This window comes from Sturnus vulgaris, chromosome 3, assembly GCF_052056855.1.
Source record: "Sturnus vulgaris isolate bStuVul1 chromosome 3, bStuVul1.hap1, whole genome shotgun sequence".
Taxonomy (NCBI): Eukaryota; Metazoa; Chordata; class Aves; order Passeriformes; family Sturnidae; genus Sturnus; species Sturnus vulgaris.
Genome location: NC_142245.1, coordinates 51,110,696 through 51,136,357, shown reverse-complemented (window position 1 = coordinate 51,136,357; position 25,662 = coordinate 51,110,696). Strand labels below are relative to the sequence as shown.

General features: G+C 41.2%; 1 protein-coding gene across 4 annotated transcripts in view; it reads right to left on the bottom strand.

Moving 5' to 3' along the window:
* The window catches only part of PDE7B (phosphodiesterase 7B), a 167,756-nt gene that overhangs the window by 65,455 nt on the left and 76,639 nt on the right, over window positions 1-25,662 (bottom strand). Inside the window, exon 1 of one of the 4 annotated variants that reach the window (XM_014879035.2) lies at window positions 15,037-15,289. The exons of the other annotated variants lie outside the window; for them this stretch is intronic. Within the exon in view, the coding sequence (XP_014734521.1) occupies window positions 15,037-15,274 (238 nt within the window). The 5' untranslated portion in view covers window positions 15,275-15,289. Of the gene's footprint in view, window positions 1-15,036; window positions 15,290-25,662 lie in introns of those variants that run through there. 4 annotated transcript variants of the gene reach the window in all.

Below are 25,662 nucleotides of genomic sequence, written 5' to 3'. Positions count from 1 at the left end.
ACAGAGCTGAGGTTTTATTCCTCTCTTCCTCACCAGAACTGTGGAAAGGTTTTATGAACAGCAAAGTCAGAAGGAAGATAAGGACATACATATGAGCATTTCAAACGCTCGTGACTATATTATGCTGAGAACTTCATACCCCTTAATTCTCTTCCCTGCAGAGGAAAAAAAAAACCCTCATCTTATTGTTAGCAATCGTTTACAAGTGATCCTACCCTAGCCAACTCCAGTAAGCATGTTTTATTGCTCAATTAGTTCTTTATTTCTATCATGACTAGGAACAGAAGCAAGATCTTGAGAAGTTTAAACCTTTTTTTCTTCTTGGCTCACATTCTACACAAACTATTTCTAAAACTCTCCTCCTTTCTCACTGACACATAAAAGTTCCTGGTCTCCTTCTTCCAGTTTCTAATCATGTCTCAACTCCTCATGAAACTCCAAGAGGCCCTGGCAGGCTCAGCTCCTCTCTCTCATTCTTTGCTAGCACGAAGTGGGACAGAGTGGGCCTTACTGGATAAAGGGATAGAAGGGGCAAGGCTTTAGTAAAGTTACTCATGAAAGATTTTAATTTTCATCAGGATAAACATAAAGACAAGTATCTTGAACTGTGAAAATCTTTTCCTGAAGGCATAAAATACAATGCATATCTAGAAACATCATAAATCACAGATCAGCTGTCAATAGATTGTGCAAATAAATATTCAGTGGTTGAATTTGACATATTTCTGAACCTCTGGGGCTGAATACCATTTAAGTCATTTAATTAGCACATCAAAATTGATTTTTGTTTTAGTCTTCCTGAGAAGTCAGTTTTGCTGACCAACCGCCATTTTACTCTTCCTTGTTTTAAAATCCACGGAAGGAAAATATGCATTTAAAAATATGAAAGCCATAAATCAGTAAATTAAAGGTTTCAGAGGAAGGATCTGAGCTTCAGTTGAATGATTCTTACAAGCTTGACTTTACTCTATGCTTTATTGGGCCTCAAGCTGACAAAATGGGGTCAGACAGCCAAAAACTTTCCCTTTTAGTTCACTCTGGCAAACTGGGAAGGGCTGAGTCAGTCACAAAATATAGGGCTCAATCTGCTCTGTTAGAACAGCCACTTTGGTAGCTGCTCTTACTAATAGGCCATTGCTTTCAACAACCTGAAGTCCTCCAGGCAGTCACCAGCCTTCAGGTGTAAGGTAAGTTATGTGATGGTACTCAAAGTGCGCATTGATTTATTAAAGCACCTGCCCTGCTGCTGAAGGTATCATCCCTCTAGCTCTGTTATGTTAGAGGAGCATGCAAACACTCCTAGCCTCCCTCAACCCAAGATAGATTAAATAAGTTAAATAACCTGACTAATGAACTTGTGGGTGGTTTCCATCTGTACCTACATGTTGCGGGCTGCTTTTATAGGTGAACTGTATAGGAGCCTACAACACAAACTGTTTCCACCTCACTAGCTGGCATAACAGTCTCCCTGACAGAGGTCAGCACTGATGGCAAAGCAGATCCAAAAAGAGAAGGGTTTGGCCCTCCTCTTACCTGTCAACTAACATGAAAGCTCTCTAAGTCCATGCAGTTTCAAAGCTAGAAACTTCAAGACAAATTTATATGTTTTTTCCTGTTTAATTACAGCAGTAAGAAAAGCTGCCACTCTGGGCCTAAATAAAGTGCATTTTAGGGCTTGGGCTCTATTTCAAGTTCTTATTAGCTCCTGGAAAGGTGCCACAGTAGCTCAAAACCTCTCCTGCCTGAAGCTGCTTAACTCAGCTATACAAAGAGCGCTGCATCTGCATGGAAGAAGACTGGTTCCTTTGGATTCTCGTCTTATGGCCTTGCTTAGCTCTGTTCAACCATACTTTCGATGTGCTGAGCTGCCTGAGCCAGAGGTGCAGCTCTGCTCCCCATCTCCACATTCCTCTGCAGTCCAGGAAACACAACCTGGTGCCACACAGCAAGAAGGCACCACCAGACCACCACTGATCTGATGCACAGATCACCTGTGACATGTCAACACAGCCCTGAGCAGCTTCTGAGTGCCTCATGCATAATTCACACTTCCTAAAGTGGTTTCTATGTGTACTTTGATGGCTGACACTCCAAGCTCATTTCTGATCTGTTGCACCGAGGCATAGCTCTAAATGCCAGATGACTTCCCCCCCTGAAAGCATTAAGTTATACACAGAGCCTTTGTTCTCCACACCTCCTCCCAGCAAAAAAAACAAAGAAAAACAACCCTGGCAGCTTTCCTCTAAATTGGTTCATGCCTTCAGTAGCTAAAAAGGAAATAGAAGAAAGTCAGTTCCTTCCTCCACTGCGCATCTTGTAACAGACTTGTACAGAAAACCCAACACAGTGGTCACCCATCCTCTCCTTTTCAAGCAGTGGAGACAGCTCTTTGAAGGCCATCTCCTCTAGGGATGCAGCATGTCACTTTCAGAGAGTGTCACCAGTGATTTGGGAAAATCACAATGTGTGGCTCCACCAGCTTGACTTACTGCCTCTCTCAGCTGGTAAAGTGCTCAGGTGTGGTTTTCCACTCAAAGCAAGCAATCTTAGATTAGATGTAAGAAAGAAATTAATAACTACGAGGATGGTAAGACATTGGAACAGATTGCTCAGAGAAGCTGTGGATGCCCCATTCCTGAAAATGTTCAAGGCCAGGTTGGATAGGGCTTTGAGAAACCTGGTCTAGTGGAAGGTGTCCCTGACCATGGTGGCATGGTTGGAACTACATGATCCCTGAGGTCCCTTCCAACCCAAACCATTCTACGATTTGTAATGCAATGAAGCACTACATAAGGGATGTCTGAGACGTTGTTCTTTCCTCATTTCAGTGCAGCTTATTTTTGCTCTATCCTTGTCCAATCCAGCTCAATTACGAGTTTCCCTCTTTAAAGAGATTATAAAACAGTCATCCAACTGTTCTGATATCCCATGGATTAGTTCTGCTCCCCACCCAAGACATCTGTCTGGAATTCGTATTCTTACACGCTTTTCTTTTTACTATCAGGCTGCTTTATGTCATTTAATCTCTGCTCCTTCCACTTCTGCCCCTGTGTTTGGCTCTGATGGTTCTGTGTTATTTTACCAGACTCTTAACTGTAAGACAAACTTGGGGCAGATACAAAGTTTTGCTGCTACGTGTCCTGCTTGTGCTCACTCAGAAGAGGCTGAGGCTCTTCTCTTGATAAAAAGATGGGTTTGGGAACAGGAGCAGAACTTTTGAGCAACGGTATTAAAGCCAAACAAGTTTTTACTGGCAGCACCTTACCAGCTCACCTGGGAAAGCTGCTGACTCCAACCTGACATAGGGTTTTGGTGACTGCAATGCTCATGACCCAGTGCATAATGAGGTTTTCATAGAAAATTAAGTTTCGGTATCTACTCTCTCCTTCTGGACAAAGGTAAAAGAGAAGATTCTGCAGGGCAATGAATATATACCTCCTGGCTAAAACACATAATTTAAACAGTTGCTGGTTAGCAGTATGCCTGTCTTTCCACCGTGACAGTTGTCCCAGTAGCTTCATCTACCCTAATTAATATAAGGTGTGGGGTGCTGTCTGTGGAAAAACAGGAGTTCTATTAACTTGAGCCAGGGAACAGATATTTATGAGGCATTTCACAAGCCATTTATACAGTGACATAGCAAGCTGTATTTGTAGGGGACATAAACTGCAGACTCCAACAGGACACAGCCTTATCTACCATGTGCTATCCTTCGTTAAAGGAAAGGAGCAGTAAATAAAATTCTGCCTGTAAGAAGAAGAAGATGGAGTGCAAGGGACAGGGGATACCAATTTTCTGTTGAAAGAAGCATTAGTGAAAGTGTACTGTGCACAGAGGTGGAAGCTACAGGAGGGGCAGGTTTCAAAGACTATCTATCTAAAATAGAGAAGAGGCAATTAAGACTGCAGGTGTGGGAACCAGTTAAGTTGAAGACAGAGATGCGATTTCAACAGAACAGAATTAATTTGCAGTGAGGTTGTCAGTCTGGTCATAATAATTTGGAAAGATGCTCAAAGGCATGGCAGCTGAGGAGTACACTAGGACAGACCTTGCAGTATGAAGGGAGAACAAATGACTATTAAGAGAAATTGAGGACTTGACAGTGATGGTGAAAAAGAAATCCTGTATTGAACTGTTGCTCTGTGCTTTCCTAAAAAGGAAGAGAACTATCCTGGCGATTTTTCTCACCCTCACCTCTCCATGTGACCTAAAGTCAGCATGAATATTGAAGTCTAAGTAGGAGAACAGGGTAAAAATTAAGCAGATGACTATAAAAACACAGATTCTCAAAGATGATCTAAGCTTCAGTAGTTCTGCCTCTAATTCATAGTGCTGCTCTTAACTCATGCTGTTAACAAGGTCACATGCAAAATGTTTTTTTGTCTGTATGACAAGACAGCTAAGTATAGAGTGCTTTCCCCTTCTAGTCATTTGATCCTATTCAAAACATATAATCTCCCAGGTCTCCAGTCTGTGCAAAGCCAGACATCAGCACATTTTTGGCTACAGGGCACCTACAGTGACAGTCTTGTGAGGATTGTGGTGCAGATTCTGTCAAGGGGCCAACATTTAAATAAGGTACCTTGTACTTCCATTACGAGAATTCCAGCTCACTGTTAGCAAAGTTAGTTTAACTTTTACTCTGTTTTGCCAGCTACTTAGTAGGTACCTAAAGATGTGCACGGCTAGAAACAGGGGAAGGGAAGATCTATTATATTGCTATTCCACAGGGAAATTAAATAGGCTTGCTGAGTCTGCCTGGTTAAAGATTATAACTTTATTCTGAATTCCATCTCTTTAATGTAATTATAATTTAACAGTTATGTGATTTCAGTAGGTGATCACATTTTACAGACTGCTTCTTATAACTCAGAAAACCAGAACAGTATTCTGTAGGCAGCTTAAGCATTTATTTGGCACAAATCAGGTAGCTTCCCTGACACTTAAGTCAGGCTCCTTCTGTCTTGAAGCAGAACTTCAGACCTAGTTATTAGTGAAGATCTCAGCATTCCGGTTCTACTGATGATCTGTGAAATCTTGTCAAGGATCATACATTTCTAACAGGTAAGCCATGCAGACCACTCAGTGAACACGTCCCAGTCCAGTTCTGACAGGAAAATCCCATACTTCTGACTCTTATTAATTCTCCCCAGGCAAAATAGGGTCTTCAGGCACACTTCTGTCTTAAGATACGTATTATTTGCTGCACTTTGCTTTGCATGCAGTATGTTATCTGCACTGAGCTCACAAGTCCTACTCTCCCTTTCACTTTTACAATGGGTAAGTTAACTAGTACTCAGGAAGAAAGAGAATATATCATACTGAAACCTTTTGATTACTCATTAAGCTGAATGACTACAGTCTTGAAACAGCTCCTTTATGCTCTTGCCTGCAGCATGTCTTCAGCATGAGACCCCACGCTGCTGTAACTTGAGTTGCTACCCTTGATATTTTCATCACTTTGGCTGAGATGCATGAAGCTAGAAAAACTGATAAACCATACTTCACAAGATGCTCCTTTAAAAAAAAAGTCTCTGAGAGTCAGTGCAGGACTGCACCAAGCCCATCTCATCTGTGTCACCATGACCTTATCCACATCTGCAATTATGGTTTCCAATGAGAGGGCAGGACATAAAGCTGTGCCAGCTTATACACAGCAGTGATTGTTGCCTTATTCATGACTGACAAGGAGGGAATTTGGGATTAAACTTAGGACATGCTAGTGGACTAAACAGCGCTGAAGAAATCAGCATCTCTCCCTCCAACTCCTACCCATTGCTTGTCTCCTCTAAGTGCACTCTGCTCCTTGCTGCTCTGCTTTCTTGAGCTCTCAGTTTGCTGACTTTAAGCAGGATGTTCAAACTGATCCTGCTTGGAAGTGTATGCTGACAGCATCTCACCTAAAAGCCTTGCACCTCTGCCATTTTAGTATGGTAGTTCTCAGCTGCACAGTAAATTCTTCTCTCCTTAGTCTCTTTTTCAGTGGTCATGGAAAGCAACACACAGACTTTTACACACACAGAACTGAGTTCAGTTCTGAGATATTACCAGTACTAATTTATACAGCTACCTTTAGTTACCAAACAAGAACAGGAAATGCACATTCACTAGAGCTTCCAGAAAGAACAGAAAGCAAGTGCAATAGCTGTGTGGCACCTATAAAGCACGTGGTTTTCTGTTTCTCATGTTAGTGTGCCTGAACATAATCTGTATCAATAAAATAATCTGCGAGCAGGGAGTGCAGAATTCTTTTCCTTTCCCTACTTCTTTTAATGTGACAAACTTGTATGCAAAACCCAAGCTGGATAAAAGTTTTTCTGGCATTTCACAGAAGCCCAGTCTCTTTCACCCCTTTATTCTCTCTTGGAATTAGAAATGCAATTGCTCAATTACTGTGAAGGCAGCTGTTCCTGCAGTATATCCACTCAGGCTGGAAGCAGGAAATAAAAAAATCTTCCATGAAAGCCTGCAATTACAAGATTTCCAGTTTAAGTTTTGCACACATGAACTGTTTAGAAGATGTTTGGATAAGTGAAGTTTGGAACACAGCTATTTGGATAAGCACCTGGGTGCTTCAGTGAACAGTCTCCTGATAACCCAGACAACATCCCCCCTCTTCCCAGGACTAGCTGCTGATAACCTTAACTAAAGGAAAACTCTCTCACAGAAGCACTTCTTATTAGACAAGGAAGAACCTAGCCAACAGCTATTAAAAACAGGATAGTGGACTGTGTGTCAAAATTTTGATGGCTTAAGAAATATTCTGCACCTGCACTTTCCAATTAATCTGTATGATTTTAAATTGAATATTCACCTGGGACATCTGTGTAGACACTAATTTTTTACTATTGTGGAACATAGTTCCAGCAAACTTAAAACTAATTCCTTCTACTTGATGAACCTACTTTAACTTTCAAAAACAGTGTTCAAAACACTATCATATGTAGTACTTAGTTTGGAGTTATTCTTCTGCCTGATCTGTAATTCCAGCAGCTGAAAACAAAGCATTTAATCTCAAGGCAGTGCTTAAGCAGCAGGAAAGAAGCAATGCCTGCCACAGAACAGGGAGTTCTGAAAACCCTCCAGGATAATGGCTCATTTCTAACTGCACCAGCACAGAGCATCTCTTAAGCAGGCCTTTGAGCTAATACTTTGTCCTTACCTTAGGTCAGGGATATCAGGAGAACACTGAGATAGCAATATTTGAGGGGCATTACCTCCACACATTACCTCCACACAAGCCAATCTGGCCACAGATGAAAGGATTTCATACTCTCCCACAGGAAGCAGAGTTTTGCACACTTCCCCTTTAGAAGGGATCAGAGCTGGGGAAGTTTACAGCAATTTCTCCAAATGGTCTCGTGTGTATAAAGAGACACTCAAGAGTACACCTTCCTCAGGGTTTTACCTAAAATAGTGGCACTGAACATCCTGGTCTAGAACAAAGCCCATCCATGTCCATGGAAAGATAGTCCCTGGCTTCACTGCAATTTCAAACAGGTCCTTGTTTCCTGGGACTGGGGAGCACTCCCAACCCATTGCATTCCAAGCGATGATAAATAAACTGGCAAAGGTCAACGGCAAAGTTTTATTTTCTGAGGGAAATTTGAAGGACACTGAATTTCAGGATATTCTGTTCAAAGAGCAATGGAAGGGGTTTGCCTCTCTATCGCTACTGTAATAAGGGGCAGATCTAATAGCAATACTGACAGGCTGCTAAATCCTTGTTGTGTTGGACCTCTCTCTCTGTACACACCTTAGACCATACTATGCTCAGCTTTTTCAGGGAAAACCAGAGCTGGCAGTCCACAGAGGAGCCAAAATAATGCTTTATCCAGGAGGTGAGCAAGAAGGATTTATTCCTTCTCTCATAAAGAGTTTGTTTGTAGTAACCATAGCAGTGATAGAAAAAACTGTACATTGCAAGCTGAGGAAAGAAATGAAGAGCGAAGACATTTTTTGCATTTGCAAGTCTACACCATGGGCCAGTCAAGTACTTAACGTAATTTATCCCATAATTTAGCAGGGTGAATGCTCTTTTTTGAACAAGATTAGGATAACTTGCAAAAAGTTTTTAACAAATGTCAAAGCATGTTTTAAGCTGGATATCTCGTGTTTCACTTTTTAGTCCAGACAAAAGGAAGACAGGATGACTAGAAAGTTTTATAAAATTATGGCCAGAACCAGATGCATAATTGCTGTGAAGAATCAGCTGACTTTTTGCAAAGAACGTGACACCAGGGAGTTCCTGCAGGTCAACTCCAATTCAGACAAGTTTGCCAATTTGTAAAGATGCCCCTTGGAAACATGGCAGTGGTGGGGCAGTGTGTGAGCTATGATCATAAGTAACATGATTTAGCATATTCTGAAAGCAGAGCTCTGGGGAGGGGCTGTAAATAGGTCATACTGGAGAAAATGGTGACATGGACATCCTTTTTCCTTGTTGCCTGGATGGAAAGTCAAACTCACACTTCCTAAAGCAGGACTACAGAAAGCCGTCTGGGATGCATGTCTCCAAGCAGACTCTTTTAAGTATGACAGATCACAAACTAAGTTTGTTATGAAGCACTGAAACAGCAAATACACTGCATACAATACACTTCCTACTCTGGAAGTTGGAATGCAGTACCGAGCCTCCCACAATTCATTTTAAACACTTCTCTCATAACACTTAAGCAATACAGAAAACCACCACCACCAGGCAGGCATGGCTAATATCACTACTGCTTTCTATAGGTAGATAGCTTATCAGTTTTATTCTTCACAAAGTACAGAGACCTTTAGAGTCAATTTACCAAAGATAAAAGAAAACTATCAGTTTTAACCCTAATAAAGCAAACAATCATACAACACCCCCCCAGCAATTCCGCCCCAGCTCTGTTTGTATTACAGTGTAGTAGCTTTTCCAGCTTTTCCTTTAGAAACAGTATTTTTATATATAAAGCCATGTCTTTGGCCCCTAATATTTAGAACACTATTTAGCTTCACTAAAAGCAACAGATCTGACGACCATTACACAGCTCATTGGAATTTGCTCTATTTGTATTTACAGTTTTCAGCAGACTGCTCATTTGTCTCTGAGCTGACAGACCAATAAACCTCTGTCACTTTTCTAGCACACAAGCCCCATTCCCTTCTTCATGCTGGCCAACATCCAACTCGGGCAATCACATTTTATCTCCTAACTTTATCCTTAAGTCTTAGCTTTATAATATTGTAATCTTTTTCTCTCTTTTGTGGCTTTACATAGCTGAACAGCTGCTCAAAGAGCTTCTCCAAATATTTTTGCAAATAAACTTTGTTTTCCAACATTCACGATAATGCAAAAAAAAAGTGCCAGCCAGGCTGAACTGAAAGACAATTTAGAAATCAGTGAGAATTTCCACATTATTTCTGCTCTACTGTTTACCCATGGTCTAGCTCCTATTTTGGTTGAGACGGCAGTGGTTACACTTGGTAATCTTAAAGGTCACTTCCAACTTGACTCTGAATATCCCAAAATCCAACAAATCCACATAAGAAAATTTACGTAAGAATGAAGTAGAAGTGAGTGGTTAATCACAGTGTTTAAGCAGAAAATTCTCACTCCCAAAATAAACACGACTTCAATTGATAAATACACTTACATATGTTCATTTTGACATGTTCAAAATGAAAGACTTCTAATATCAGTTCAGCTTCTCATTCTACACTACATTTTAGAAATGCTTCAAAGTAAAGAGGCAGGTATCAATCAAGGACCAGGATTTGAATGGTGACCATTATTTAATATCTCAAAATTATTTCTTTTAATCTTTGAAGCCAATTCCCTAATTAGTACAGTCTTTCGGAAAAAAAAACAGCCCCAAAAGACGTAAGTTATTATGTATTAATAACTTATGTTCAGCCAGTAAACTGAAGAGTTGTGTTTGAACAGTGTTAGGACTTGGTCTCAATTTTTTCGCTTGGTCTACATACACACACTATAGAAATGAAGTATAAACTGCACACTGTCTAATTTCACTGTTCTTAATGAGACCATCGCACCGTTCCACTGATTAACCAGCTCTTCATGAAATACAGAAGAGCACATTTCTTGTTCTCAGGGGCAGGATTTTCAACACAACAGTCAGTGAGCAATCAAAGTTGCCACAGGTAGTCTTGATCCTATCAAATTCGCATTCTTTGTCCCTCTAAGTGTAATGGATTTAACAAGTCTCAACATACAACTTGGGGAAAAAAAGAAGAAAAGAAAATCTAACCTCAGAAATATATAGCAAGCTGCCCTCCTGCCTGCTGTGCATCTGTCAGCAGGACATAAATGAAGTTGATTTAAATCTAAACAATAACACAGGGGACTGATCAGATGCTAAAACAATGCCATTTGATACCTCCCACGTTTTATTTATTACTAGGATCTACATTTGTGGCACCTACATGCTCACCACCAAATACTCAAAATTATGAGCTTTTAAGCTGTTAGACAAACCACCATTTGGTTCTCAGTAACTCGCAGATTTAAATTTTAATATTTTATGATAATTAGTTATTGCAGTGGAACTACAAACACAAGCATGAGTTTCAAGGTGTCACAACTAAATACAATTCAGCAAATGTGCACACAAACAGGTTGTTAAGAGAAGTTGTGGATGCCAATTCCTGCAAGTCTTCAAGGCCAGGTGGGATGGAACCTTGAGCCACCTAGTCTAGTGGAAGGTGTCCTCTGCCCATGGCTGGAACCTTGAAACTAGATGGTCTTTAAAGGGTTCTTCCAACCCAAATCATTTTGTGATTCTGTAAGCAATGATAGGAAGCAGAAGAATGAAGTTTATTATTATGCACAGCAAAGCTACTGCACAGCATAATAAAAAATTTTATATACAAAAGAAAAATAAAGTAGAAGGCATGTTTCCTGAGATACTATGGAAGAACTAAGTCTTTGGGAGTCTTGTGAATAACTTTAAGGAAGACCTTCAAGCAACCACTGAGGAAACACACGATTTGACTCTGACTTCTCCAACAGGTGTATCATCACAAGATTGCTCAGCAGACAGCTCTAAGGTTTGAAAGAGCAAGCAAAAAGTTTGAATAGACTACTGAACTGTAAAGGAGACAGTGGACTGAAGAGGAGGAGAAGTAAACAGAAACACCAATAACTGGTGGAGATTTTCCCAACTGAAATAGGAGTGATATGAGGTACTTTCTTGTCTTTGCAAGGAACTTACCAGTTAACAACAAGTATGATGCATACATGAATCAGAACTTATATTTCTGAGAAAACATCCACCAACAGAAAGAGGTAAGTGGAAAAAAACATTCAGAGTTGTTTCAAAAAACCCACGGTGTCTCAACAGTCCTCAACAATTCTTAGTAGCACTGCACCTTCTCTCAAAGTCTTGCATGTCTGCACATGTGCAAGACTCAGTACAGAACGTCTCTCTGAAGTTATCTGGGATGATCACTGTAAGCTTAAGAGGTTGCTACGAAGACTCTCAGAGGCAAACCTGTACCTGTTCCCTGATCAGGTTTGTTTGATAGGCAAAGCTACTGCTGAACTCTAAGAGAGGGTGATAAAAAAGTTAGGGTCATAAACAGAACACTGTCCCCCGCTAGAGATAAACACAGTTTCAGATCAGAATTATTTGAATAATTCAACTGTAATAATATCAATACATGCTGTTATTTTATTCAAGTAAAAGGCATTGGCTTGCAAATAATCTATTTGAAACACAGTATGGAATGACATCAAATTACACCCATTTCCCAAAGAAATGGCTTGTGGCACAGCCGGAGAGAGTCTTCAACAAATCTCAGTTTTGTGCTGATTTGGTCAGGAATTGAAACGGGGAGGGGGGGGGGGGGGGGGAAGAGTTAGCAACAACAGGCAAGGAGCAGGAGAAAGATCTGTAGTCTTAATTGACTAATTGACTAACACTAGCATTAAAAAGCAGTGCAACAGGAAGAGAAGGCTCAAGACATGAGTTTTACTGCTTTGGAAGTGAAAATAAATCTTCATTAGAAACCCCAGGCAGGCAGTCACTGAAACAGGAGTTCTTCATTCATCCCAACTATATGCTACATGATGTATTGCAAACCCTTTTTTTTTTGCAGGGAGATTAAGCAGCTTATTCTCAGTACTGAACAAGATGAAAGACCCAGACAGAGCTCTTACACATTAAAGCCCAGGACACACAGATAGTTTTGCTCTATACCCCTATCTCAGGAAAGGGGAATGTGGTACAAATTACAGCTAAATGGGTCCCCAAGACATTGCCATCCACAGAACTGACATCATGTGCAGATATAGCTCTCCTCTTCCACACTCTCTGTGGTTAAGAGAGTTCTGACTTTTCTAGCAAGCCAACCCAAAGCCCAGTCTGACCACTTGGACAAGGCAAAGAAATTTGCTTAGGTAAATCTGTATTAACATGATCAAGCAAGCCAGAAATCCTGACAGTTTCCTTCCAGAATGCATATCTATTTCCTCTTCTACTGTAAGCAAAGTAGTTTCATGAGGATGTGATAACAGAACATGAGTTATCACATGAATACTTACAAATTCAAATGAAAAAGCCCTTGATGTGGAAAATGCTGTGAACTCTACTACTGAACAATCAACCTTTATTTGCCTAGCTAGCAGTACCTCAAGCAGAAGTTATTTGCTTTAACTTCACCTGAAGAAAATCTGATTCCTGGCTAAGTACTGCCTTTTTTATAAGATACCAGTTATGAAATTTTGTTCTGGTTTTTTTTTTTTTTTTTTTTTTTTTTTTCAGGAATCAAACATGTTAAAAAAACCACACAAACACGAAGCTGAGTACCTCAAACTACTGAGCCTTCCAAACTATTATCTCTTCTTCCCATTTCTGCATTCTTTGACTCTGCACTTATTTAGGTATACTAGATTTCAGCATTTACTGGTTTTCCCACATACTCCAATGTACTTAAAGTGACTAAAATGAAACCACAAGAGGGAAAACTACCATGATGACTGTTGCTGAGGAGGAAAAACCAGCAACCCAGGTCTGGTTCACTCAAACCGTCTGATGATTTGTATTTAAAGTGTTTAGAGTTAAGAGTCATCTTCTGCCCTGATTTGTACTGGTGCAAGTCAGCTGAGCTTATGAAGCAGGATCTGGCACCATGAAGAGGACTGTCCCCTCCACAGGATACGAGTAATGGCCATTTGAGTAAATGCAAGTTACTCACATCCTGCTAGTGGACTAATCTGTCTCTGTACATTCACACTCATTTTTAGTTGCCTCCAGGAATCTGAAGGTGAATCTCATTTGTTACCTAATGAAAGTAATTTCACCAGATACAACAGAAGCACACTGAAAAACCACCATTACTCATACATAAGGTGTAAGCAATGCAGCATTTCTTAGGTTGCTTGATTAGGGTCTACCTCTGAACACTCGCATTCACCACACAAGCCTCAATCTCCCTGGCTGGCTACAGTACATTCCCAGCTGATTTACTCCAAGTCTTAAAGAGCAATATGACCTTGTCTTTCATTATCCACATCACTCTCACTTATTATTCTTTTAAACTGAAGTGATTCTCCAAGAGTAAGGTGACATATTGTACATCTTCCTCAGAGACCAAGAACTGTCTTCCTTTTTTCAAAATGGAAGGGAAACAAATATTTTTTGCTTAAACTACAAACATTTCGAGTAATAGACATACAATGATCAACGAGCCAAACTTAGCAGGCATGCAAAAGTGATAGACTAATACCTATTTAGCATTCAAGTTTATATATACCTTTGTGGATATATACATAAATTCACACAACAAGCACTTAGAAATACCACCAAAGAGGTGATTCCACCTAGGAAATTAAATTATTCTGGTACAAAGTATTATAATTTATAGGTCTCAATAACAGGTACACCAAAGGTAAAAGCACAATCTTTGAAGACTGAATGCATCAGAAGAATTCAGTGACCAAGCTGCAGAGATGAGATAATCCTGTGTTCTGAAGAAACAAGCCACACAATTTCATTAAGTCTATTTAATCACAGAAGTGCAATTACAGGAGAATAAAAAATTAACGACTGGTACTGAGACGACAGACCTATGACCCTGACTTCAACGGAAGGCAAGAGGTTTTGAACCATAAGCAGTGCGGAGCACGGGTTAAGATGCGGAATCAACTGATCAGAAGTACCATGTTAATCTGACAACTCATCTGCACCGAACGAAAATGCTGCAGGTCTAACCTGGACTTCAGTAAAGCGTGTGATGACATGCCATATGTTAGGGAGATCGGAAAAAACTGATAGACGAAATTTATAGTTAGTGAAAAAGCACGTGCTTTTTACCACGTTTAAAGAGAAAGTAGTGGGATAGGGCAGCGTTTCTCAAGTTTTTAATAGTGGCGGCTATCAAAATCCAAGCCGTAAGGAAGTCGCTCCGCTTTACACAAGGGAAGAGCGGGCAGGTCCAGTGAAGGGGAGCCCAGCGCACGCAAACATCGGCGAGAGGTTTGGCGGAGGAAAAGAGGAGGCCATGCGCTCAGAAGGGCAAGGCGAACACAGCCGGGAAAGCTCCTGCAGCGGCCGGGCTGCCCGGCGGCCCCGGGGCGCCGCTTCTCCGTCACCTTGACCGCGGGGCCGCCGCTGCGGAGCTCCATGCGGGCCGGGAGAGAGCTCCGCGCCGGCACTGAGCCCGGCTGCCCCGGCGGAGGTCAGCCTCCGAGCCGCGCAGCTACTCGCTCTGGTTTTCAACAAAGCTTTTATCACCCCGCGTACAAAAACCACGCAACAGACTAGATCGGGGGAGAGCCATGGGCAAACTGACGTGGCTTCAGCGCGGCACAACTCCGGTGCGGTGTCCCGGCGGCGGCAGAGAGCTGCCCAAAGCACGGGCTGTTACTCAGCCCAGGCTGTTTCCCAGCTCGGCCGCGCTCGGCCGGGCAGCTCCGCGGCCCCGGCGGCGCTGCCCCACGACGGGACGGGACGGTCCGGTTCCGGCCGCGGCTCCTCGCCACCCCTAGCCCCCAGCCGCGTTTGCCCCGCAGCTTCCCCCAGCTGCAGGGCGGGGGAAACCTACCTGCCGAACCGCCCAGGGCATCCTCGCTCTCCAAAACGCCTCTGTACTTGGCCCCGCGGAGTTCCCCCTTGGATTTCCAAACGAGCTTTACCATCTTGATCATCTCGGGCAAGTCCCAGGCCAGGGTCCCCTGCTGATAACCGGGCAGACTGCCCATGGGAAAGGGCATCGGTTCTTCTCCCGTCCTCCTCCGCCTGCCCGGCTCTGCCGCGGGGAAGAAGCGCTCCAGCACCGGCATCCTGGCCCGCGCCCCCCGCCGGGGAGCCGCAGCCACCCCCCGGCCCGAGCAGCCGCGATGGGCATCCAGAGCGGGGCGAGGGCGCCCGGCTGCCCACCGCCGCCGCCCCTCGCCAGGGGCGCGTCCGGCCCCGCGGAAGGAAGGAAGGAGCGCCGGGCTCCGGCGGCCGCGGTCGGCTCCTGCCGCTGCGCGCCCTCAGCCCGCCGCCAGGCGCCTGCAGCCGGGGCGAAGCGGCTGCCGGGCAGGCGCGGGGCCGCCGCTCATGCCGGCGCGGCGCCGGGACCCGGGGGCGGGGGCTCGGGCCGCTGCTGCGGGCGGCACTCGGGGCAGCGGGGCCGCGCCGGCACAGCCGCAGCTCACACCCCGCTAAGCGCCACGGCGGAGACACTTTGACTTTATCCCTGCCGTGATGCCACGGGGGAGACCTCACCGCCCCGCCTTCGTCCTCGCCCCGCTGGCTGCGGAGCCGGTGGGGGTTTTGGCCTCTTAGTCAAACCCCGCCGTCACCTCGGCTGCCCTTCGGCGGGAGGAAGGGCGGTGATTCACGGGACGCTGAGGGCCGGGAGCGGAGCACGAGTGCGCTGGCGGCGTGCGGTGCCCCCGCCTGCCCCGCTCTCGGGCCGCCAGCCCCACCGGGCAGCGGAGGGGCCGCGCAGGTGCCGGCGCTTGAGGGGTCGGAGAGGAACGAGCCGCCGAAAGGACGGGCTATGGGGAGGGTGTGGGGTCTGCCCCGCTCCCGCAATCACTTCGGCTGTAAAGCTGCACCTGAACGGGTTCGCGTTAGGACAGTGCCTGGTGGCAGCGGTCGCTCCCAGACTACAACCAGGAGGCAATTATTCATCGCTAATCATTAAAAACAAGGCAAAACCGCCCGGCGGAGTGCTCTGTCTCATGCAGCGGCAGAGGTGGCGTGCTGGGGCTGCACAGCTGTCAGCCAGGGCTTCCCCGGGCTTGTGGGCTGCCTTTGGCCAGACCCTGTAGCAGCATCCGGCCCTTCCCTGGGATCCAGGACCCGGAGGGGCCATGCGAATCACAACATTTATATTACCTTTAAACACTATATCCCTTTTAGCCTGCTCCTGGTACTGGTCTGTCCCTTAGTTTGTGGAGAATACAAGCAGAGGATGAAGGTTGAGCTCTTGCACCCGCACTTAGTTTTCAGTAAAACTGCAGACTTATTTAATTGGATTTTAGTGGGCATTATAACATTTTCTAGCATGCATAGTTAATACGTTTGTCTTCTCTGGGTTAAATTCAATGTTCTGCCTTCTCTCCAGATGGAAAAGTAAACTGTCAAACAAGCAGGATCTTCCTTCACACAGGAAGAGAAGCCAAGAGAATGGACTGAAACTTAACACCCTTATATGTAGAAAACAGAGTCCACAAGTCTTTCCTCCTTATATTATCATGATGTTTCCCCTGTTGCGGGATCTTTGCCTTGCTTATCTTGATGTTCCAACCTGAAACTGACAACTCTAATGGTTTGCTAAAGTTTTGATTGCAGACTGTAGTCTACACTCGGTAACTGCCTTGAAAATTACAAAGCACTTCCAAAGTAGTGTAGTACTGTTTTTGTTATGTTGTTGGTGCTGATATGTTGCAGTCTTTTTTATCAGGATATCCTGACTCATTGAACAAAGGGGTTAAGAACAAAGAAACAGATGATGTGCAGTACATTAGCACAATCATTGACACATTCATACAATCTGTGGTTATAATTTATAGAAAGGCAAATTTTATTTGGTTTATTTTCATATGGTTTACTGTGATATTTTAGGTGTTTCATATTGGTGCGTCTCATGCAATTATTCTTTAAAGCACTGTTCATATGAAAAAGGGATAAACTAGGTAACTGAAACCCAGAAGACTTTGAAGATTCTTTGACTACTGGTTGGTTTAAACCGTACACCCCAACTACTTCATTTTGGTTTTGCGCAACAAGGAGTTGCAGTAACTTTTTTCAGCTATTGTTTTTCCTCTTTGTTTACCTCTGTGCTTTGCGGTCCCCACTGAGGCAAAGAGCAGAAGTGCCAGAGCACTCTGAAAGAAAGGCTATCCTTGTGCCATTTCCAGCTTCACTGGATGCAAGAAGTGATCAAGAAATAACTAGAAGTGGCACTTAGTGCTATGGTTTAGCTGACAAGGTGATGTACTGCCAAAGGTTGGACTCAATGGTCATGGAGATCTTACCCAACCTATGATAAAAGATAGCAGACACTGTGGAAGGCAATGTATTTGCAGATGTCCAGACTAATTTTTAGATGAATATCTGAATATTTAAGTGTTTAACAGAACTTAGCCACCAACCCTCTTGATAGCAGCAATAAATTTCTGAGATTTCAAAATCTACACTATCTTCTTGTGTCCTTAACACTGTAAAAGGTTTCGTATCATTTGTAGTTGGATCACTTGGGTGGCCTGTCTTATGGATAGGATCAGGATTAATTGTTGTATTTGTTTTCACTTACAGGTGAAAAGTTCTACAGGTGCAAAGGAGGAGGCAAATCAAAAAACAAACTGAAATATATCTGTTGTTATAGTATCAGTATTTCAAGAAGCTATGTAATAAACCTAATGAAATGTATGTAATTTTTCTCTGTCAAATGAAAACAACTGTTTTAGGTAGACAGGAGTTTTTGGTTTTGTTTTTGGTGTTTTATTTTTCTTTCTCGTTTCTGGCCAGTTAAAGGATCAGCAATAGTGAATGAAAAAAATAGGTTAAAATTGTTGCTTGGCATTAATGGGTATGTCTGTAAATTAATTCATCTTATTCTTAATAAACTTACACTTCACAGTAGTACTCCAGTGATTACTTATCCTTAATTGATCCAAGATTTTGCTGTAACTAACTTTCTTTTTTGTCTTTTTCTTATAAGAATGGAGCCACATAAGAGCTGCTCACAGGAAAGCCTGGAAGATCTATATTTGAATATGAGGAGTTCTAGCACCAAAAATCAGCTGTAGCATCACTCTCAGAGATTTCTAAATTGACAAAATGCTCGGATTTTGCAAGTTCTCTGTTTCTCTGACTTCAGCTGAGCCATGATGATTTACTCAACTTGAAGATGTGACCTCAACATCATTGAGGCTTTTCATTTAAGAAAATCCATTAGAAATAAAACATGCTACACAGCAATGTACCCAGCTATTTGTAACCACATTTTAAACAGTTCTCCAGCAAGCTCAGCTCACCTAAAATTTCTCTTTTGCATTCCCACTTCCAGCCATATTTGAAGGAAATAGTTCAGCAGAGGTGAATGGCTTTATTTCTACCAACTGCATTTCTCTCTGACTCTGAGTTAAAGAAGCTTAAGTGATTACAAGAGAAATAAAAATGTATTAGCTCTGTCCCTCATTCATTCTGAGAAGCAATGCCAAAAAAAAAGTAAATGGAGTCATCTGAAAACATGACAAGGCAGTGCATATTTTCACAGGTAGACATGAGAACTGGAAAAGACTTGAGGAAAGGAATTACTGGGAGAAAAGGGAAGAGAGTAAGCTGACAGATTAATAGCTGGTGTTTCATAGTTGGTGTCTCTTAAAAAGTTTTACTTGTTTGCTTATTCACTCCTAAGTTATGTACTAAGAGCAGCAGCAGGAGAATTGCATGCCAGATGGTAGAGGAAGTGCCTCGTGTATCTTTCCAGTCTACTGAAGCCTGCAGGGTTCTTGTTAACCCACTGCTCTGGTTTTCATTGCAAATCCCTTTCTTCCCCTTTTTTCTTTTCCTTCCTTCAAAGGAGAAGGAGGGAGGGGGGAAGGAAAAAAAAAAAAGCCATAGTTTAAACTGGCAACAGCACCATCCTTTTGGCTTTGAGCTACCCTGACTTGTGCCAAATATACTGTCTCCAGCAGCTCTCCCACAACAAATCAGTCCAGACACACAAAAGCTGTAAAAAAGAATGGTGAAGAAAGATGCTTGATTCTCCTCTTCTAGCCCCCCAACAGCCTTTTCCTTTTGCTTCCGTCCTCGAGCTCCATTCCCCAGCAGTGGTCTCCTTCTTGCCAGTACTGTAAGCAATACTGGGACCTCCAGCCTGCGGCTTTGCTGACAGCTTCCTTAGAGTACAGGCGCCTGTGCCTTTCTGTATTAACAGGCCATTGTAAAGCAGAAGTTACATTCTATTATTCCTCCCACTTGCATCTGATAGCTGATGTTTGAAAAAAATGGCTCATAAATTATTAGCATGGCAGACCCATTACTTTTGGAAACTTTTCCTATTCTTTCAGCTAAGCCACTCCACTGCATTGTGTCAGAACTTGCATTTCCAGACACCTAAAAAGATTTTATATAGTCTGTTTTACAGTATACTATTAAAAAAATTTGGAAGAATACTTCCATTTCTTTAAGTGATTTACAAACATTTGGAAGTCCGAATGTGGAGATCAGTTTCCAAGATTATCAGATACTGATTTTTAGAAAGTGTAAAGCATGTGTCTTTAAATGGCACTTACTAGTGAAATAATTTTAAATCAGTAGTTGCATATAAAAAGTATGCCTTTGTCTCTGTCTCAGGGATCACAGAGTCATGCAGAGACAATAGGTGAAGTCATTGCCTCAGGTCAGAACCAGGAGATCCCACCATCACCAGAATCAAGTTTTAGGAGGTTTTAGGGGGGTGAGTTTAATGTAGAAGAGAAAATTGCAAGTGCTGGGGCACAGTCCCTACGCAGAAAGTAAAAGAAAAAAAAAAAAGGTGCACATTTGCAGGGCAGTATAATCAGAGCAACACAGAAAATAAGAATGCAAGTGAGTAACTTTTAAAAGTGACAAGGAAACAGAGTGTCTAAGAAAGTTGGAGAATATGACAGAAGAAAGATAAGCAGGCATAGTCATGCAGAATTTTTTCTAATAACCTCCTGGAAGGTTTCTTTCATCACTTTAAAAATCATAGTATAATTTTCTTTTTCTTATTCTTTGCCCCACATTTGTCTTATTCCAGATGTCTGTTATTTTTAATGTCATTCTTGCTAGTAAGAACAATTACTCTTAGTTATTGCTATCATTGCAATTACTTCATTAAATATGAACAATTTTATATTTATTTGAGGACAGTTGCTATGTCTTTAAAGTGGACATATCAAGTTCTCTAAATTCTATCTCAGAACATTTTTCCCAACCCTGAAATTATTTTAATATTATTTAATATTATTTTTACTATAAATTCTCAACAATTCACTAACTTTTCTTTGATGTATACTAAAGGTACACAGTAGAAGATTTTTTTGCCTGCTACCAACTCACTGTCAAGAGAAGAGAGCTAAACTGCTAAGAGAATGGTACAATTAATTAAGTAATTAATTAATATTGCCTGAGCTTTGCACAGCCTTGCCCAGCCTTGCATCATGCCTTGAGAGCCTCACCTACTGGGAAATGTAGAAGACAGGCAGTAGTGTTCTATGGGTTCTTAAACTGTTGGTTGTTTTCATCAGTTAATCAGATTCCTTGGAAACAGGTTCTGGAAATGGAGGAATAAGGATTGCTTGAGTTCTGTAGGGCAGGGAGAAAATGCCTTTTTCATGCTAAGTGCAAGTGAGAGAATAAATGTTTAGGATTAACAATTTGTACTACTAACTAAGCAAAAATGCTTGCAGTAAAGGAATAAATAGAAGTCCGTAACTAATTGGAAACAGTGAGATTGTGTAATATTTCCTTTGCTCACTCAGGTAAATTAAAAGTTCAGCATACTGAATCTGATGATTCCAATCTGCCACAGTAAACAGCAAAATTCTATGTGGCTTTAAAGAAAATAGAAAATAACAGAGAATAGACTAATCTCACCTTAATAAACTGTAATAAGAAAATAATAATGATAAGCTGAAAGGGAATTGAAAAGGGAATTGCCAGTATGATATTTAATTGTGTTGCACAATGTATCTGATGGACTCTGTTAGTTTATTCCCTCCCTTAATTCTTTTACACAGAAAATTTTCCAGATCCGAGGCAAAGTCAAGGGATTTAAAAAAAACTCATTGCCTGAGTTTACAGAGTGATCATGTAACAGATGCTTAATGATGGACTAGGCTAATGGAGTGGGAGGTTAAGAACACTGCATCAGCTTGAAAACTTTGGTAGAAATCAGGTAGGTAGAAAATAATAACCTGTTACTTGGGACATGCTAGTAAGGATCTTTATGAAGCAACCCTACGAGAAGAATAACCTCTGTATCCCACAGGATTCCCTTTAGGCAATACATGAAAAAAGGCTGAGTAGAAAATGGACTAACCATGTGAGAGACACCTATGCCTTAAATACTTAACTAATTGTTAAGTAGCTGTATGGTCTCAATGAATTTAAAAGGATCACTGCTATCCTTAAAGCTGAGCATGTGCATAGATATTTTCTCAGTGGAGACCTATATATCTAAAAATCATTGCAGCAGCTTGAAAGATGAGAGATGTGCCATGTTTCAAGTGTTTCTTCTGTCACCTCTTACCTTAATGAGATGGCGTGGGTGGCCGCATGGCCTGTGGTGTCCTTGCCTCTTAGGGTATACAGAAAAAACTTGTGGCTATGATTTTGTCTTTTGAAATTATAAAACAGTAGGTCAGAAATCTGCATTAATCTGCATCTAGTTTAATTTTTTTGTCAAAGAAAGCTTAATACCGTAAGAATAAATGGAACATAAATATAAGGATAAATAGAGACGAATAATAGCACTTGCTCCCTCTTTTGTAAATCAGATATCACAAGATCTGATAACTTAGCTTTTCCTTTTCACTTTTAAAATGGAGATTAATATTTGACTAGGAAAAGAAGCACTATTTAAAATAAAATTAATACATGTTTCTTAATCTTGTTAACTTGTTAGGTATTTGATGGCTGCACATATTAATATTGCAGAGTATCTACTCCTCATTGTTCTTTTATCTTTCTGACTTTAATAATTAATGGTGAATTTAGCTCTTTGTATAATCCCATTTAGACCTTTTAACAAGCATCAGGATTGCATAGGTGCAGACCTCTCCCAAATGTATCCCTATTTGCAATGCAAGAGTAAAATAATACAACTGAATTGCATTTTGCCTGATGTCATTCTGGTTGCAGACTTATTATTATCTCTGACTAAATAAGATTGATACTTAGGTCATGTTGAATAGCTAAGCCAATAAGTATTTCAGATTAAATGTCCATGATACTTGAGTTCCATACCTACACTTATGCTCAGAAAGAAACTTTGTGTTTCTTTGTGCTGCCTGCACATCAGCATTCCGATGACATACATCTCCCAAAGCTGACATTATTTGCCCTCTCACAGAAGTCTTACAGCTTCATTTCCCTCTTTGCATCTTGCGTGACAGCAATGGGTGCAGTTTGCTGTGGGGATGGACAGGAGATGCAGCTGGGAAGTCGTGGGAAAGGCCTAACAATGATGCACAAATATCCTAGTGATAAACTAAGCTCCCTCTGACCTAATTTCTCATGACTGCAAAATCAGGCCATATTTACTGTAATCAAGCTCTTTGCATTTCTTACAAATGCATTTGTGTAAATGTAACTCCACTGGGATGAGCAGCTTTGGAAATGTGTTGTCACCCCTGTCCTGGTATTTTATTATCATGCTCTCAAAATCCAGTGATAATCATGCAAACACACGTTGGTTCTTTTCTTCGCTATGGATTCTTCTTGAAATATATTCATACTGATGAAGTTGCAGAAGGAAAAAACTCTGAGTAGATAGCCTAAGAGGAAAAGCTCTCTCCACTAGATCTGCAGATGGAGGGAAGGCTTTCTGGAAAACCTATTTCTCTCAGATATATTTGGGCAGGTTGCTCTCAGTAATGTAGTTCCAGTTGTACTGTGCTTTCCAAGATATCCTGACAATGTGTAAAACCATAAATGTTTTTGACTGTTTCTTAAGATATCTGTTACAATTTTTTTCCAATCCAGGCAATTCATACATCATTTTGCCAGGCTCTGCACAGCTTTTATGATAGCAATAGTAATTTAGATACACAGCAATTGTAAGATACATTTAAAAACCACAAATGCTCAGTAAAAGAAGAAAGTATTCAGATTCTTTTGAAAAGATGGTAATGCAAATACTGTACTATATGCAGATTTTTCCCCCAGACCTTAGCCACATATCAAAATGTGAGCTTCAGTTGTGGTATTGGCATTCATAAACATCTCTTTTTATCAGTAGCAGAGCAATTACAGAAGTTTTCAGATGGGATTGTCAGTCAAAAGTCCTATCTCCCTCTTGCCACCTGTGGTACTAGGAACTACATTTGCTTGTGCCTTTTTTATGAGGTTTGCAATATTTTCAATCTATTTTTCTGACGTTTGCAGTATCATGTGCCAAATCAACTACAAGGCATAACTGGCAACTTAATGTTACAATTTTAAGATTTTTGGGTTACACTCTTTAGCTTCTGTCAGCCTTCTGCTGACAGAGATTCTCTAGAAACAGCAAAACCATTTTCAGCCACCTTGGGGTAGGATGAAATCTAAATGTAAGAATGATTGCTCCCACAATCAGTGTCTTCCAGTTGCAACCTGGAGATGCTTAATTCAGAAAACCAAGCTCAGATCCTCAGAATGACAGGCGCAGTCTTCTCCCTTATTATAAGCATGGGCTTGTCAAACAGTCACCCTTTTACTGGAGTCTGGAGAGTTCTGATCACACTCAGAGGAGCTGACTGAGGGAGATTGCTGTGGGTTTCTTCAGCCAAGGAAAGACAATTTCGATGCTCAAGGGAGCACTGAAATTCCAGGGACAATTTTGCTCCCCAGTTCTACATTCACTGTCCATACAGCTCTTGAGCACTTTGAATAGTGGAGATGTTACAGAGTGTTTGTTACTGTGTCCCAGAATCAGAATTTTTAAAAAAGTAAAAAAATGGCTTAGTCTATTTTTTCACTTGTTTTTATTGGAATATTGTGAATATACTAAATGAGTAAAATGGTTTATGTTATTTTTATCAGGAACTTCTTATGCACTTCAATGAAACCCATTACATAGTTGTTGCTGGCTTTTTTTTAAAGTATAACATAGATGTTCAAGTAATACCAGATGAAACTAACTTCAGCCACTACTAACACCGACTTTTCAGAAAGGGAAAGGAATCCTTCAGTATTTCCAACTTCAGTTGGAACATTGGCACAGGAAACTATTTAGCAGGGCTAGTATGCAAGGAAGTGATGTAACTTTTACCAAATTTTCTGACTGTGTGGAAAAAAAAACAACTCTGCATCAATTGGCCTACTACCCCATTAAACCACTAGTTTCCTGTGCCAATGAATTGGAAAATGAACTGCATCTCCTTTACTGACATTTGCCTTCTATATCAGCTGGTTTCTTAATGGTTAAATATCAGATTTCCAACTATGCCGTAACATGTGCTTGAATAAGTCCAATAGGAAATACTTATTTAAGTTTCATTTTGGCCTGAACATAAACTTCCCTTTCTAGTTATATCAGAAACAGAAGCATGTGCTGATCTAGGACTGCCTGCTGGTTCATTACTATATTATTTTAAAAGTCTCGATTCCTTAGCTCAGAATACAATTCCTAAGATCATGGTAGTAATATTAGCAATAGCAAGATGGAAACCAGAATTTGTTTCACAAAAATGTCTTTTTTTTTTTTCTTAGAAGTTAAATCCAAATGTCCATCAAGCAGAATTTAAATTTTTCCAGGAAATGACTTCTGAGAAAATATTTTTTTCCTTTTCATGTAGTGAGTGTTCTGTTGAGATAACCTCAAAAAATTGCAATATAATAAGAGATCCTATAACCTGGTATTTGAATAACATTTAACCTGGTATTTGAATAACATTTGAATAAGCATGCTAGAATATTAAAGCCTAAATAAATTAACAAAACAATATTGAAGGAAAATTACCAGAAAAGGTCAGAATATAATGCTGGTTGTTTTCTTAACAAAATGAGAAACAAGCAGCAACTTTTCCCTCATAGAAAAAATTGCTAATAATTTATTTTTTAGAAAAAAATATAAAATACTGCCTTTTCTAAAGCAGTATGAATCCACTGGAAAAATAAAAAAACCAGCTTACTGGAGCTGTCTTATTGAACAGTTTGTCTAGGAAAGTGTGTAGAAACCAGAGCAAGCATTGGACAATGTGAATGCAGGAATGAGGACGGGTTTGAGTAAAGAGCTCAGTGTTTTGCAGAGGAAGACCTGATAGCATCCCTGCAGCACTCAAATATCTTTGAACCAGTAGTGGTAAAAGCCTCAGCTTGGTGGCTCTGCAGCTGATGTCCTTTCCTGTGGCTGGGACCAATGTACTGTGATAGAGGAACTGGCAGAATTTTCCTGTTGAAGCAAGGTTAAATAAGGAAGAGATATACAGGAGAAAATTCATGGTAAAAGAGAATCATAGAATAATTTGGATTGGAAGGGACTTCTAAAGGCCATCTAGTC